General features: G+C 37.8%; 1 protein-coding gene across 8 annotated transcripts in view; it reads left to right on the forward strand.

Annotated features, from left to right (window-relative positions):
- LOC139710817 (CUGBP Elav-like family member 1) overlaps nucleotides 1-18,021 on the forward strand; it is a 185,422-nt gene that overhangs the window by 150,559 nt on the left and 16,842 nt on the right. For 3 of the 8 annotated variants that reach the window (XM_071622729.1, XM_071622728.1, XM_071622731.1), the window contains 6 exons: nucleotides 497-587; nucleotides 2,947-3,138; nucleotides 6,022-6,135; nucleotides 8,791-8,856; nucleotides 14,012-14,074; nucleotides 17,853-17,999. In XM_071622729.1, coding sequence (XP_071478830.1) covers nucleotides 497-587; nucleotides 2,947-3,138; nucleotides 6,022-6,135; nucleotides 8,791-8,856; nucleotides 14,012-14,074; nucleotides 17,853-17,999 — 673 coding nt within the window. The remainder of the gene's footprint in view (nucleotides 1-496; nucleotides 588-2,946; nucleotides 3,139-6,021; nucleotides 6,136-8,790; nucleotides 8,857-14,011; nucleotides 14,075-17,852; nucleotides 18,000-18,021) is intronic. The other 5 variants (XM_071622732.1, XM_071622730.1, XM_071622733.1 and 2 more) reach the window with 5 other exon arrangements.

An 18,021-nucleotide genomic window follows, 5' to 3' on the forward strand; every position in this document is an offset into this window, starting at 1 on the left:
CTGTAACGAACTCTGTACAGCTTTATCCCCGATCTCTATGTAAATATACACACAGCCAAAGAATCTCAACTAGAGTTGACTGTCACCGACGTGTATACTCTTCGATGCACATATTCGCTGACAAGTGCTATTTGTGGTTACTGAATGTACCCCAGTAGACAGCAAAGAAATATACATTCAATTGGGCCACCCATGTCTGTCCATGCTATCAGGTCTGTATTCCATGTGAATGTTTGATCAAAGACAGGACAAAACCCTCATTGCTTTCGAAAAGTTTGCCTGTTATGAAAGGATTGCAGTTATCAGCACCATAGCAACAAAGAACTATGAAGTAAAAGACAAACGTGATGTAGAGTTAGACTGTGCATGTTGTAATACTGATGCTGAGGAATGCAGTGTGTGACATCATTAGATGCGTGTCACTAAGGGGGATATACTGTGGTTTTTATGTTGTCTTTTCTTCTCCCCTTCTCTCTCTGTTCATGCCCGGTTAAAGCAGAGTGCGTTCCTGCAGCTGGCACAGCAGGCAGCAAACAGTGCAGGGACAGGCAGCAATGTCTCAAACCTCGGCAATCTTCAGCTCCCAGGTATGTAAAAAACAGTCTAATCAGTTAACGGACTCATCCAGCCCACCAGCTCCATTAGTAGAGATGCTGGGGGTGTTTCTTTGGCCAAAAATACTGCAGTTTCATGGAAAATACTGTTATTCCAAAATCGTATTACTCCACATGAGTGTGGCAGGGAAGGTAAAGATAGCATTTTTGCCCCCAAAACATGCCTTCTCAGCTCTCAGAATACTACACTGCCTGTGATAATCTTCAAGCCTGAAGGACACAGGACTACCAGAAGAAGAATGCTTTTTGAAATGGTGTTTATCCCTGCATCAGCCATTGTGTAGGTACAGTGTGTCTGATATCCCCTTCCAGCCCTTCCTACTCACAAGTAAACACCTCTTATTTGGTTCTTGCTGACTCTGATTTTGTTTTGAAATAATTCCACTTCAAGGGCAGTTCTTCTAGAATGCCTAGTCCATGTAACTTGGAAAAGAATACTCACATATCCATGAATATCTTAGCTGTGTGAATTATTAGTGAATAGATTCAATTTTGTTGGACAACTTATCTCATATCAAGTGCATTTGAGAACAAGTATTAAGTAATTGGTTCAAGAAACTCTTACTCATGCATAGACTAATAAACTTTAGTATAAGTAGTCTTCTTATATATGTTTGTTTAGAGCGGATTGAAAGTGTTATCTTACGGTGGAGGAAATCAATAATGTTGTGTCCTACTTAAGTAGCATGACTTCTCCTATCTCAGTGTCCCCTCCCCCTTTGTCATTCATTTCTTCTCTCTGTTTGAAGGTGGGGGAATGGTGAAGGGAGAGAGAAATGTATCAAATCATTGTAATGTCGAAATGAGACTAACTGATAAGTCTCCCCTTTGGTAGAAGTGCTAATCCTTGAAATGACTGCCTTACTTTCAAACACTGTGTATAGAGTGAGCTGAATAGGACAGACTAGGCTACTGATGGCAGCACTTTCTGCCAAAGTTTGCCTACAGTAGAAGGGAGACTGTTAATGTTGTATTGAAGGTGAAAGTGTAGGTATTGCATTTTCAATTGTTCTTAGATATACAAAACTGGTTCATTGCTAAGAGAAGAAATGAAGTTGATTAGGCATGGCTTGGAAAGTTTATGGAATTCTGTGACTCCCGATGCTTCTATAGAGACTGATGATATGATAACATGTAGCTTGCATTCCTGGATGGATTCTGTATAGTGCACTTGACAGAGTTTGGAAATATGCATTTAGTGATTGACTCTGATTAAACATCTAATTATCCCCTTATTGAGGCATGTATCCCAGCTAACTTTTTGCCAGCCCCAGAATCTTCATAAAATTTGCTTCTTCTTCTATTCTTATGCCATCCATTTTCCATGCATTCTTATTCTTTGAACCTGTCTTGCTCTTCTTGACTGCTTTACATTAGTGTTCATTAGTTAATTAATCTTCCTGTATCACCTACTTCTCACCTCAGGAAGTCTGTACCTCACCCATTCCATTCTTGACCTCATTCTGCACCTGCTCCATTCTCCCTTGCCCATTTCTCTGCCCCTTGTAGAGCTAACGAGTCTCTGTGACTATGCAGGATGTTCCTTGAACATGAACATCTTGTGTCCTCACAAAGTAATAAACCAATTTGTTATTTGCTCATGTGCACATTTACCAAATGACCTTTCTGTTTTCTCAGTTGATTAGGCACTTCGCTTATTTTCAAAGCAACATACATGCAATGCATAAGCTTGTCGGATATTACAATTTATGGGACTCATATTCAAAGAGAGAATGAACTTGCATAGATGGCCTGTCAAGTAACATTTCTGAAAACATTCATTTCATTGTTATGTAGTGAATGCATTAACAAACTTTATTTTTTCATTGCTATAGGTTTCAATGAACATTTGTTGCTGTCAGATGATGTGCTGACAGGCTTCATTAAAGGATTGTATAAATAATCATAACACACATGCTTATCTAAGAAAATTTGGTAACCAACATGCCTGTTGTCACAAATGACATTTCGTGAAATGTCTTATTGAAAAGCCTCCTGATTGTGAATGACTTCTGGCCATTCAGATGCATGTAACATACAAGTATCTTCCTGAGTACACTTTGGAACCATTTTGATTTGAAGTGTGCATGTTAGTACCCTGCCCTTACCTTATAAAGGTTAATGCTGTCACACTTCACCTCCTTCTCTCAATGTCACTCTCTTCATGAAGTTATGAGTTTTACCGCCTTTGCCCTTTTGCCTTTTCCCTTGTGTCAAGTTGCATCGTTGCTCTATCTATGAACTCATTTGACCCACCGACCTTTAACCCCTTGACCTCTGCACTTCCTGGTGACCAATGTCCTTCTCACTCTTTATCTCCCATTCATGTCAGGGCATGAATATTCCTCTTCCCCTACAGGTCAGACGGCGCTTACCATGCCCCAGCTAGCGGCCCTTGCCTCGGCGGTTAACCAGCAGCAAAACAGTGTGGGCGGTCAAACACAGGGAGCACTAGCCACAAACCAGGCACTACTAGCAGCAGCACAGGGAAATAGCATCATGGGTGTCACGCCGGGATCAACAGGTTGGCAAAAGAACTGATTTACAAATGTTAAATGACACAGCTTTCTGTTTTTTGCATCGTCAGGATTTGTGATTTCTGGTCACAAAGCTGGTAAAGAAGTATCTTGAAAAAAATGACAATAACAAAACTCATTGATGTTGCGCAGCATTGAATATTGCCCCTGCCTGAAATTGGAACTACCCACTGTATTGTTCGTTTGTTGGTTGTTTACTGTATATGTGGTATGGCTGTAGATATTGTGTCTGGCTAGTAGGCTCATTAAGTCTGCTAGTGTAGTTTATGTGTTCTAACCTTGCATCTCGCCCACCTCATACCTTTCCCCACATGACTTATAGTGTGTTTCTGGCTAAGATGCATAATGCATGATATGGGGTTGAGTACAGTGACTTTGAGGAGATACTTTACTATGCCCCTGTTAATGAAACACCATACATGTACCCTCATCCATGTCACATTTCCAAGACCTCCCTCCCCCTGTCTCAAGGCCCACCCCTTTGCCTCATGTTTCACCCTGTTCACACATCTTCTTGTCATGAAGACTGCATTTATTCCACTCCTGTCTAGTAACAAGTGCTGCCTTGTTCCCTGCATTTTGTCAAATATTACCCTCAACTCTAGCAATGGAAGAAATGCATGCATCATAATATCATCAGCTACAAGGTCATTCTCATTCAGATGTCCATGGCATGATAGTAATGTGCTTGACATATGACAGCTCACTTTTTATGTATCCATTATGTTTCTTTCTCATTGCAGCGGCATTTGTCATCAGTGTTCTTGAATATCATATCATTATCAGTCTTTGTGATGCATTCTGGACTTTTTTGTCTTGTGTTGCCTTTAAATGTCTATTTTCAATCATCAATTTTTTTTTTCTTTTTTCATTTTTTTTTTCGTCTCCCAAGTTGTCATTGAGTTCTCATCTGTGGTCTTCAACACATAGTGCCATCCAGTTTATCAACACATCATTAGTGATAGCTTTGAGAGTCTTTGGTGTACTGTTTCTGTACATGATCTTTCTATCTCTGTTAACAATCACAGCATGGTGTTGTCAAAATTCAGAATTATGCCATCGCATCTCTCTCTTTCTCTCTCTTTATGTCATTCGCTTTTGGGGACACTGTTGTACCCAGTAAAGTCATACCTCCTTTTTTTTCTCTCTCTCTTTTTTACATCATTTATCACCTCTTCACCTGCATAAGTGTGCATAGTAAAACTCAAAATGACAGGGATGGATATAAACCTAAACTTGCCCTCTTTATTGCATGTTTGACTGTTTATTATTAGACCTGCAAGTGGCTCTTTCCAGTGATTTTTCACAAAATTGAGCAAAAGGCCAAAACTTACCATATTTTACAAAGTTAACTATACCATTAAACTTGACATAAAAGTCCCCCCCCCCCCCTCCCTTGGTTAGATTGGCATACAAAAGATTTATGCTATATTCCATGCGAGTTATAATTTCTTTTCTAGGGACTTTTTTTCTTTTGCTTTTGTCTGTGTGTATACAGTGTATGTGTGCGTGTATGTATGTATGTAAAAGTATGTATGTATGTGTGGTAATGCAACTTTCTTTGACTGCGTGGGTGCCATGGATAGTACATCAGAAGTTTCAGGGCAAAGAGGATCTATAGAGATACCTGTTTCATATGTACCATGTATTAATACACAATTGCAGAGATAAACATATCATGCTAAGCCAGCATGGAGTATTCTTGTGTGATGTGACATATTCATCCTTCTTCTCTTCCATTTTAATTACTCTGTACATTGGGCCCAATTTGTTCAGGTCAGAATTTATAGTTGTGCTCTTCAGATAGGCCTACAGTGTGTCGTGGTCTGTCTAGTCCCAAAGCTTAATGTGACATATCCCTTTGGATACGTGTATTTTTACAATTTGGTACAATAATATGTGAATATAACCCCATAATGATCTCACATTTGCCCAGTTTGTTTGACTGCTGTATTTAATAATGTATTTGATTTCATTTGACATTCTAATGTAAGGTTGCAAATGTAGGCTCATAACAAGACCAAGTTTTCACCTGAAATTAAGGATATCTTGATTGTTTATCATATGCTTAACTGAATGGCAAATATTACACAATTTCAGTACGTTGACATATACTCAGAATTTTTTAGAGAACCTTTCATGTAAAAGTGTGAAGCAAACTTTATAAAATCACTTCAAGCTTGGTTCATCAATTATTGTAACTTTAATGAAGACATTCAGGTTTAATGCTACAAGTAACAACTCTTTCATACAGAAGGATTCCAAGTATTGACATATACAGAACAATTAATTAATTCATTGTTCTCAGGATATACTCTCCAGACATTTGACCGCATTTGCTAATCAGCCAATGTGTATATAGTACATCCTTGATAGCAAAATGTCTTCTCAATGCATTCATGTGATAACTGGCTTGAAGGTAAAGCCATTTTTGTAGAGAATGTTTGCCGTCTACATTGTGCTTGACTCACTAGAGGTAGCCTCATATAAAATACATTCTGCTTAATGGCAGAAGCATACATTGATGAGAGACACATTGACCTTCCTGGTTTGTATGTGGGGGGTGGGGGGGGTGGGGGGGGTAGATCCTATCCTCCTGTTGAAACATTGCTACCTCTCTCCTAGCAACCAAATTGCCAACCCCTCATAATATGAAAGCCTTGATGGATGATGTCTTGTCCTTGTCAGTTATTGCTTTTCAGTGTTCTCGTCTCTCCATGTACATGTACTTGTCTATATGACTATGAATGTATGTTACACTGACAAACATGAATGACTACGTTAGCTCAATATTGTGTTGTATCCTATGTCAGTGTTTTGTTGTGTGTGTCGACCTCTCTTTCTATTTCGTATTTCTCTCTTGTTTGTAGGCGTTACCGCGACAACTGCATCCACAATTTCGCAGGCAGCTAACTCTAACTCTCTTGTGGCAGGTCTTTCCGGCCTCCAGGGTGGACTCCAGCAAACACTGCAGTCGAACACAGGTGTCTTGTCACTCCTTCTTTTGTCTGTCTGTCTGTCTGTCTGTCTGTCTGTCTGTCTGTATGTATGTATGTATGTATGTATGTGTTTGTGTCTCTGTGTTACTGGGATGTTTCTAACAGGCAGAGTTAGGGTGCATCTGTGAACGGCACCTGCACTGCATATCCACAGATACCCATTTCCTGTTTTGAAGCACAAATGTTTTGTGGGAATTTTTCCTTTGTTTCCTCTGTATTGGGTTGGTTATTGGTCATTTATTCCTTTATGTCATGTCAAGTGCAGTCTTCAAAATTACTATGACATGAGTACAAAAGAAGGTATCATAAATCTGGTGCTAGGGCTCTCTCCAGTATGTGCCTGTGTGTGTTTGTTGGTCCATGTATCCAGAATTTGTGAGTTTGATTATGCTCATTTGTGTTGGCACTCATCTGTTTCTATGATAATTAAGTTGATAGTACTGAAATGGATGATATTTGACATTGGTATTAATGCTGCATGCTAAATTGTGCAAAGTACAGACCTATGGTTTTTACAGGAAAAGAATGGTAATTCACTTGAATAATGCTGTTTCAATCAAACATGAGACAGCGTGGGATACATTTTGCATTGTAGCACATGATCTATTGATATAAGTCACAAGAATGACTTAAGTCCACAATTTAATTTCTTAAATCTGGTTTGCTTTTCCTAGACAGCAGTAGCCTTAAAAAAGCAACAAGAAGGATACAGGAAAACAAACAAACAAACGAAAAAGTTATTTTCAATTTTTACCCCTACATTCACTTGTTAGGCTTACCAGAATTGTTTCCTTCACCCCCCCCCCCCCTTCCCCATGTAACAGACAGGGGATTTGAGAAAGGGCACAGACATATTCTTGTCCAACTGTGAGTTTATGTTGCCTAGGGCTAGTTTGTGTGTGGGTTTGTTGGGCTGGTAACGCTCTTATTTTTGGAGAATGGTGCATAGATGGTGTGAATGTAATCTCATTGAAGCCATTCAGTGTGTGTTCATGATTGGTTAACAAACTTGATGCATGCTTCAGCTAAAGTGTGCCTCATCAAACTAACCTTGTGTCTCAAAATACCAAAGCTGCTCTATATACTCTAATTATATCAATGCTTGTTCATTTCAATTGTGAAAGTACATAACCCTTTTCAATGTCCTGCCTTGTATGATACTATGGTAGAGGGAGTGTGCTGTCTTTTATTGGTTTCTGTATCACATATTACCTGAAACTGGCAAATGTGTTTGTGGAGTACGACACACTCCTTGTGTGGTTTCTCATTGGATGCTCATAGAATCATTTTGCATGCTGATATAATCTAATTCATTTCTCTTCTTCACCAGTGCTTCCCCATCCAGGTTTGATGTGTATTGTTATAATGGTAAAATTATTTTTTTTAAAAGGGGGGAGGGGTACTGGAGGGGAAAAAAAGAAGATTGTATAAATCAGTTGATTATATGTAAAGCAATTGTTAGCTTGCCTTAATATGCTCACAGAAGTGCAATATAAAATGATTATGCAGGCAATAAGATCATTTATATTTCATTGTCTAGATGGCCTTCATTTTCATTACGTTCAAATATGCAAGTTATTGTCTTTGCATGTGCATTTTGAGGTAGACCCTTCAAGTGAGATGTTTCCTCATCTCTTGAAAACTTCATATTGTATTTTGTTTGCTCATGCAAGCATATTGAGTTCAAAAGTACCACACACGATAAACTTGTGAAAACATATAGATACATTATATCATATGCGAGTTATTTTTCCCCAATTAAGTTGTATGCAGAGGCATTGTATAGTCAGGCAACTAGAAATACTTACATGTATATAGGGCCAGAGCATTACAGTTAAATAAGTGTTTTAATGCATGGTAATTTATATTAGAAATTGTCTCATGAATCAAGGAAATTGATAGAGGAATTCATTTCCTTTCTACTATTTGTACAATTGTATTAATTGATATTAACTTCCGCTTTTTTTTAAAACAAAACTCATGAAGTTGACGTGTAAAGAGAAAAGAAAGAAAGAAGGAAAGCCCAGAACCAAAAGCAAGAACCAATGTGCATCTTGGCATGATATTCGTTATTAGTTTCCGACTACATACACCACCCAGCAATGGTCAAGTTATATCCATGTTTTATCAGCATTTTTTTAAGAGGTTTTTTTTTTTCATTTTGTGTAACTATATTAGAAGAAATTCCAGTATCGCTCCATTTTTTTTTTCATTTGTTTATTTATTTTATTTTTATTTTTTTGCAGTTTGTTGCTGCTGTTGAACTTAAAGAATTTAAGGTTGTCCTTGTCATCTTCTTTATGGGGAACATCTCCAGAAAAATTACGGTATTTTTTTGGACACTCTGGCTGACCTTTGCATTGTTAATTAATTGCCTGAAAGAGAATCTGTGCAATGATAAATGTACCACTGTATTTAGATTTTTTTTTCTTTATGTCTGAAGTGAAAATCCTTTTAATACACTTCACAAATCTGTGTTTTCCCTTCCATCCGTTGTTAAAGATGATTTTTGTTCTCTCCTTCCCAATTATTGCTTTCTGTGCTGGCAACTTGATGCTGACTTCATACAAACAAACAAACAAACAAACAAACAAACACATACAAACAAACATTCACAATATTTCAACCAAACTAAATCAGCCTGCTCGACGGGGATGGGCCCGAACCCTTCTCTGACAGGATTACGAGGCATTCATCCACAGAAAGGTTGTCAGTCTTTCTCTTTTTTTGGTTTGTGTGGAGTGCTGTCTACATGTAGTTTTTTTCTAGTTGGTTTGTTTGCATGCAGGCATTACTCTTATTCCATGGGTGTCTTTGTTAGATACTGTATAACAGTAGTTTTGTGGACATACAAGGCTGTATGCTGTATATATATTAGACTTTAGCTGTTTCATTTGCAAGTTATAAACCTGTACTATCGTTACCACATTGATGACCATTCTTCTGTACACATCAATACCTTTTAGCCCCTTTCCTTATTCCTCCAATTGACCTCAGCAAAATATATTTTTGTTTCATTTTGTGTCTTTAATATACTCAATGTGATTGTAATTATGTGGAGTGTTCTATGTGTATGCTATGAGATGCTAAGTGATATTTTCTGTGGCCACGTTTCTTCCAATATTGTAGTTTTTATGATGTATATGCTCATAAGATATCAAATAATATTTCCTTCTTATTGTTAGGGGTACCATCACTAATTCAACATTCATGATAAAGAATTGGCCTTCCTATACCTTGGCCAGAGAAAATGCTGCATTAAATGAACGTTTGGTTTAGACGGTAGGCAGAACAGTGAAATGTAAAGAAATTGCTGAATGTATCTACACCATGGTACTACATAAAATTTGCTGATAATATTGGACTAATTGAACATTATTTACAGAGAATAAGAAAAGCTGTTACTGCAATATAAACATACTGTTCGTGTAGCTCCCATCAATTTACATGACTCGTTTATCCTGCTCCACTACTTAGACCCAGACTTCTTCAAATTTAGAGTAAATTGCTGTGCTGGTATGATCACTGAAGTGCACAAGTTGTCTTTCATATTTATCCCTAACTTGATCCAAAAGAATTGATGTCTGACACGTTTTTCACTGTAGTATGATTAAACTGCAAATATCACCTTGCTTGATTGCACAGTCATACAGCTGTACATGTATGTACACATGAACGTAGCATTGTTCATACTTTTAGTAAGTTTAGTTGGCATGTTTGTTGATAATTGGTTAATGTGGTATGCAAAGTGTGAACGTTGAATCCATCTGAACTACAGAGCAGGCAGCAATGAATAGAGAGGTGTAAATATGGAGGAAGTTTATACTTGTAACTTTCCTGCTATACTTTGCTACAAAATGTTTGTTCTTTGGTGTAGTTCCTGTGTCACCACCTTATTCTACTGATAAAGAATTAGTGAAAAACAAAGAATCAGACAAGAGAGGCAGATAATAAGTTTTCATCAAAATTAATTAGTGACCTCAATTAAACATAGAAGGTCTTGCCCTTGTACAACGAATTCAGTGTCTCTATTGAGGAGTGTCTTCTACTTCAAACATGACAAAACATTCAGAGACAAAGTAATTGAGAAATGAACCTTTTGAAAGGAAGGTGCACGGAGCCGTCTATTTTAGGGCCGTGAGGGGCCGTGCTGGGACATACTGGTCTTTATGAGGTGATGAAGATTCTTGCAAGTTTGTTGGGGTCTGTGTGAGCTTATGCCACTCTTTTTGTGTGTGTGTGTGTGTGTGTGTGTGTGTGTGTGTTGGTCTGCCCCACCCCCACTCCCATCCCAACCTCCAAGAATTGTGGCCATCTTGGTCTGTGCGTCAAACCTTCATACATTATAGCTGTAAGCTAATGTTTGGGTGCACTTGCTTGCACGAATTTGTTGTGCACATGGCACGTAGTCTCACCCATATGCAATTGACTTGCTTGCTCCATGGATGTTTATCCGCAAGCAGCTAATTGGCATGGATGAATGAAGGGCACACACACACTCACACACAATAAACCTGTAAGCAGCAGCCTTGTGCATCCTCCATTGAAAATGTTCATTTCTACATTTTCTGAGTGCACTGTAAAAATATGACATTGATGTCATGAGATCTCAATAGCACAACAGCAGAAAAATATTCTTTTATGACTTTTTAAGATTAGATAAAGCCAACACTACATTTGCAGCTTATGAAACAAAAGATGACCTCGTCTGAGATATTTTGTAGAGTGAGGAATTATCTTCTCTTGTCTTTCTTTTTTTTTTTAGTGATAAAGCTGAATTGATTATTACAGAGATGGCTAATAGGTCATGATAGGGATACTTCAAACCACACCAGGACTGATGGACATGCCCACCTCGTGTGCTCTGTTTACATCAGTAAATCATCTCCGTTGTGTGCACTGTGGAATGAATGCAAGAAAAAAAGTACAAATTGCTTGTGTAATGTTATATGATGTTTGTTATGCTGATAGTCACAGTATTGATAAAAGTGTACATTGCGTTCTAGTTGTAGGATGTCTTTTTCCAGTACAGGGTGTTGTCTTCAGCTGTTCAGGCAGTCAGTGATTTTTGACATGTTCTTTGCTTTATTTTCTTTGTGAGTACCAGTAATATTATTGCCAAGTACTCTCTTCTTTGTAAGACAAACCATGTACAGTAATATCACATCGTGCTTTGTTTGTTTGTGTTTATGCCTCCGCCACGAAGTGGTGCCGGAGGCATTATGTTTTCGGGTTGTCCGTCCGTACGTACGTCCGTACGTCCGTCCGCATTCGTTTACATGATAACTTGAGAAATATTGACTGGAATTTTACCAAACTTGGTCCAAGTATAAAGTATGACGGGGCAATTACTTGATTAGATTTTGGGTGAAATCGGCCAAAGGTCAAAGGTCAAGGTCAAATCATGAAATTGTATCCGTTTACGCGATGACTCAAGACTGGATAGAGCAAATTTCACCAAACTTTGTCCGAGGATGATGTATGATGGGACAATTACATGATTAGTTTTTTAGTGAAATCGGACAGAGGTCAAAGGTCAAAGATCAAGGTCAAATCCTAAAATTTATCTGTTTACGTGATAACTCAAAACTGGATGAAGCAGCTTTCACCAAACTTGGTCGAAGGATGATGTATGATGGGGCAATTAGTTGAGGAGATTTTAGTGACATTAGCAAGAGGTCAAAGGTCAAAAGGTCAAGGTCAAAATGCTAAAAATGTTGCTATTTTCCCCATATCTATGCAATGCCCGAAGGTATTTTGTTGAAACATAGTGTAGACATGTACTACTGCGTAAAAATTTTCCAGAGAGAGTTTCATGTCATAAGGTCAAAGGTCAAAAGGTCAACGGTAAGGTGAAAATGTTGCAATTTCACTTATCTCGCAAATGGTGCAATGTATCTTCATGGAACTTGGTACATATGCATGTACTGACTGGCAGGGATTATCTAGGGAATTTAGGGGTCATGGTTCAATAGTCAGGAGTCAAAGGTCAAGGTCAACTCCTCAAAATTTTACTGTTCCCCTCATATACTAGTATATAATGCAATGCTTGCATTATTAGTTTTGAAACATAATATTATACATGTATTACCTAATGGAGATTCTCTGGGAAATTTCCAGCCAGAAGGTCAAAGGTCAGGTTTAAATGAAAAAAAAAAATCTATTTTGTACTGTAATTACATTCTTTCTTCATACCTTGAAAATTACTCAATGCATAAACTTATAATAGGGTCGGTCAGAAGTCAAGTAAAAATTCTCAATTCCCCAAATATGTGTACCTGCACTCTTAGACAATTATAGCAAACCCAGTTTGAGGTAAGTGAACATTCAAGACATTTCTGACAAACCTGTCATATCAATATTTTGCCAGTTATGTGAAACTGTCATCACACATTGTGAAGATATTGTACTATGCACCTATTGGGAGAATCATGCATTATGGCGGAGGCATCAGTCGCCATAGCGACATTTCTAGTTTAAATCATATAAGCTCTTATAGCTGAGGTATGCCATGGGTATGTAGGTAATATTGCTCTTTTTGATCATTTAACTTTTATTTATGTGTACTGGAATTCATTTTTTATCAATAGGCTCAAATTTAACCACTCACAAAATTGTTGGGAATTTCCATTTGGGAAAAAATAGACTATAAAAAGAAGAAAGTATATTTACATACTGTTTTACTATTTACAATTGACATATTTAGTATTAGTTTGGAATAAAGAGACAACAGAACCTGGGTGAAGCAAAAAAAAAAAACACAGCTTATTAGGGATGAAATAGCAAATATTTCAGCAACAGGATTCACACAGTGATAAAGTCACCTATCACTGCCAAAGTTGCATAGAGAAGAGTAGTTTTTGTAGTGTTTGCCAAATCTTTGAAAATCAGAAACACTGAGTCAGTGTGAATGTACATTACAGATTGTAAATTATCCAATCTAAAGCTGTCTGTGGGAACCATGCCATTGATTTCACAGTATATGTTTTTTAGAGACCCAGTAGTGTGAAGACACCAAGGAGTGGAAAGGTTCAGATATATTCAAGATTCCCCAGAATGATTTGTGCACAGCTTTATCACTGATCTTTGTGTAAGTACTTGCACAGCCAAACAATCTCAACTGGAGTTGACCATTACCGATGAGCTTACGCTTTGATACACATATTCGCAGACGTGGCTGATGGACGCTATTTGTGGTTTTTGAATGCCCACAATGGGCAGCAAATTCACTCGGACCGCCCATGTTTCCCCACGCTATCAGGGCTTTAATAGACCAGCTCACGAACATATTCAAATTTTATGCATTCCTTTCTGACAATTCTTCTTGATAACTTGAAAGTTTACGCGAGGTTTGCCCAATGTATCAGCAACCAATGTATTCAATCTGGACTCCAAGTATCGAAAGGTGTTTTGGGGGTACAGGTTTATAGAATAACTTGTAACTACATCAGAACATAAGAAACATCCACAAATTTGAATATGTTACTTAAGCAGTTTATTCACAGGCTTGGACATCACATGCAACAATGAACTAAAAATTTTGCATGGTTTTAAAAAATCTTTATGAACATCATTATTGACTAAACACATTCCATGTGCCAACTGCAGGGTGGCTACCCGTTGTAACGGACTTCTGGTCTAGTCATTGAAAGACAATATTCTATTCTGACAGGATGTCATGGTGAAGATTGAACATGAAATGGCTTTCTGTCCAACCTGAGCTTCATCCTGTGAATCCCATTCTAACTCACCTGTGTATCTTTCTCATTTATTGCAAGATTTGTACAGATAAAGGTTATAAAAGTTTATAAACCAAAAGTTGTGACGGAAGGAATGCATTTTGAACTTGTCTTCTATCCAGGTGCTGGAACAAACACAACTACAAGTATGACGGGACTAACAGCAGGGCTACAGGGACTAGCAGGTAGGAGTGTTTGCCTTGGTGTTTTCTCTCTTTCATCCAACCCTCATCATTTCTTTCCCATGTGTTTGTCTTGTGTTGTCTTGTGTAGAGTCTGGAGAATAGCATAGGATTCATCTCCATCAAAATAGACAAGTATCACATCTCTAGGAGACCTAAAATCACTGGACACAACAGACAGCAGAGATAGAGCCATGTAGACATGACAAATACAACTCTCTCTCTCCAGCATCCATGCCAGGCAGAAGAGTTCAGTCAGAATGCCTCTGGTTTGCATATTTCATTTCAAACTTACTGATTCACAAAACAACTCTGTTCCTCACTATGATAGTAATCATGACAGTTATTAACGAATATTTCAGAACATTCTACATTAGTAAATCCACTGACTTGCAATATGAACATTTAATCAAGGAGGCAAATAAACATGAATGACATTAGAAAGAAATCTTTTCCTGAATCCAATCCCCTGCTGTAAATGATTCTGCATTCACTTGCTTATGGCTAGTACCAATATATCACCATATATCAGAGTTATACAGGCTGTTGACAGTGAGTTAAACCCGAGGAGGGATGTTTTTTTGTTTTTTTTTAATCAACAATATCAAGACAAAATGTGTGCTTTGAGAAAGCATTTAATATGAATTTATGAAATGCTTCAGGCACTAAAAGCCAAGAGGAGGCATTACTTCTCTATATTGAAGATTGAGTTGAACAATGATTTGACTATATGGGATGTATATTACAATAAAGAGCAGTGCTACAATGTAGTAAAATGTCGATTAGAACACTGCTTCCATTTATATTTTCAAATGATTCAGTATCACTGACATTTGCAACATCTTACTACACATCATGCCAGCCATCATTACTTTTGTTTATCCTTGTATATGTGTCACACATACAATAAAGCCAAACACTTGAGTTGTTATTGTTTTATCTTGTTTTTTGTTGTCTGAAATATTAGATCCCCCATTCCTTTATGCCTGCATTTAAGTGGAAAATGTCTTCAGTCATATATGACTTCATTTAATATTGACATAACTTGTGAACCAGCCACAGAGCCTGTTGTCATTTCACTGACAAGTAGGTGACAATTAGTTTCTAGTCAGATAAACAAAGTAATTCAGGGACATGTCACATTTACTGCAAATGCTGATGTTGTGTACGGCTTTGCCTGCCTCTGCTATTTACTCTTTTGCCTCAACGAGTTTGACAGTTCATTGAAGACATTGACAGCTCCATATTACAAACTTTGCCTTCTGTTGGTTCAAATTTAAGTGGTGGCTAGCCTCTCTATGCACGTAAACTTTTACCCACATTGTTTATCAGGGTAAAAATCAACTCGAAAGCTACTTCCCAATATGCCTATTGTTTCAGATATGACAAAATAGGTGTACAATGATGCTAGCATGTCATGCACAGTCTCATTAAGTCTAATGAACGTTCACATTAGGACCTGACAGAAAATAGAGCTTAATCAAGGAGATGAAATTCATGTGGTCATAGCAGCGCTAAAAACAGGGCTTTGATAATGATAGTGACAATATTAATGTCAACCCTCTACAGTGAAGTGTCCTTACAGTGTATTTGAATTTTGCAAATTTCGCGAGAGCCAAGATTTGTGTTGATAAAATGCACGCAGAATTTCTTGTCTACTCTATATACATTGACTGCCAGTGGCGATTAGCGGGGGGGAAAAAATTATGCTATGAAAAGGGCCACTGGCTCCCATTCGCGAAAACTTCATGCCACAAATATTTCTGGTTTTACAGTATGTCATAGTGGTCTCTACTGAAACAAGATGACAGTGCTAGGCTGTTTTATAACAGATTAAAACATCAAGATTTCCAAACAACTCGTGCTATGCTTTTAAAGTGAGTTTGTGGCTGTGTAAGATTGCATATATCACTGTGCATGTTTGTACATTTTGACTTTGTTGTGTCTTTCATTATGTCAATCCTTTTTTTTTTCATACCTGAATTTGCTGTAAAACCTCATGAATGCCTTTGCTGCTTGAATTATATTCTCACACCTGCCCTCCACTAATACGTACACTGTATGATATGTTCTGCCTGTCATGTCATTTCACCGTGTTCATTGTCCAGTTTGACCTTCGAGGGTCAAGCTTTGTTTATTTGAAGTAATGCAAGAAATGGGCAAGTTGCTCTGAAGTGTTATTATTACTCATGTGCAAGATTTTAGAATATGTAATGATGATATCTAACCTGTTTGTAAAAGTTATGTTTGTAATAGCCCTTATATAAAATCATGTTTGTTTGTGTTGGTTTTTTTTTTTCTCTTTGTCCTTTGCCTTCATGTTGATGTGTAATCATTCAATTTCCCTTCCTGCTGCAGATACCATGAATTTGTCTTGAAATTTGAAGAGTTTCATTCACTTCTCCATGTGTTTTATTTTGCTTGTAATCGTAGGTATTTGTCCCCGAAAGCCTTTGGAACTGTTCTATTTTTTCCCCTTCATCTTCTTTTGATTGCAAGTTACAGAATGCACTATCCCTCCCTCCAAGCTCACCCTCCCCCCCCCCCACCTGTCTGTTTTTTGCGCCCCAGTCGTTTTCTTCCCATTCAATTTGTTGATTTCTGTGTTGTTTTTTTTTATCCTTTAACAGCAGTGTGCGATCATCCCTTTAAAGGAAGTGAGGAATAGGCATAGATTGTAGCACTAGAGTCTGCCAATGCAATCTAGTTTTACTGAAGTGATTGCAATATTGCAGTTTGCAAGACTCTTTAAACCACCAAACTTGTGCACAAAATTCTGTAGCATTGTTCAAAGGTGCTTCAATATCTCTTTTTTACCCCCTTCTTTCTAGAGACAAACATGTTTGTACCTGATTGTTTTAACACGACTGGAAATTATGTTTCATTCACTTGCACAAACAATTCTTGTCACTACCACAGAATCTTCTCATTCTGAAAGTGCATTGTCAAGTTGTTTTGTTCTTATTGTTCTGTCATTCCGGGGAAACCAAATTACCATTTCCATGTTGGTCCTCTCACTCTTGGAGAAATGTTAACTTGCGTGTGTTTTACAAAATCACAAAATGCAATTTGGAGCACTGTCAAAAATCGCTGTAATACATGCTGTTTTGTGTTTTGAAGAGCACATTACTGGAAATTCACTGCCAACTTGTGTATGTAGATAGTGACTCTGTGGTCAACACTGAATTCATTGTTTGTGGTCAAATAGTGTTGATGTTTTGCTTTGTTCTGAACTAATAAGGGTTACCTTGTGTTCTTTGTTTTTATTTGAAAAAAAACAAACAAATATGAAAGCACTGCCAGGCACATCAAAATCTTCATAGGACAAGATAGATGGGGGAGGGGTTTAGAAAAGACATAAGGAAGAAATGTGAATCCTAATCTTGTGCAGGGTTTGATGATTCCTTCTCAAAAATATGCTAATACATTCCCATTCCTGACAGCTTTAAAGGGATACATCCACACCATAATTGTTTGATAACAGGCTTCTTTTCCATGTTATTATTTCAAATCACTTGCATCACCATTGAATCAATATTTCCTGACTCGAGACAATATTTTTCAAAAAAGCATTATCTCTCATTCATATCATTCATCCATTTTAATTTGTAATGGAAAGTGAAAAACAAAAAAAAGTCATCTGTCGACGAGGATAGAAAATGCATGCACTTTTTTCTGAACTCCATCAAAGAAATTTGCTGTCTTTTTCCACCCCTGAACCATGATGACCCTTCAACTTTCACCCCCGGTTGTGACCTGATCTTACCCGACGTTAACCCAGGCACAGGGCTGTCCACCACTGTCGCTGGGGTCGGTAATTTGGGCACTGCAGCCGGTTTGGCAGGAAGCGGGGGCACGACCACCCCAACAGCTAATATTGACTTAAACGCCCTGACGCAGGCTTATTCAGGAATCCAGCAGTACGCAGGTTGGTTTTTCTCGACAACTAT

This window comes from Diadema antillarum, unplaced genomic scaffold (genome assembly GCF_040938485.1).
Source record: "Diadema antillarum isolate AM-2024a unplaced genomic scaffold, OU_Dant_1.0 seq00001573_RagTag, whole genome shotgun sequence".
Taxonomy (NCBI): domain Eukaryota; kingdom Metazoa; phylum Echinodermata; class Echinoidea; order Diadematoida; family Diadematidae; genus Diadema; species Diadema antillarum.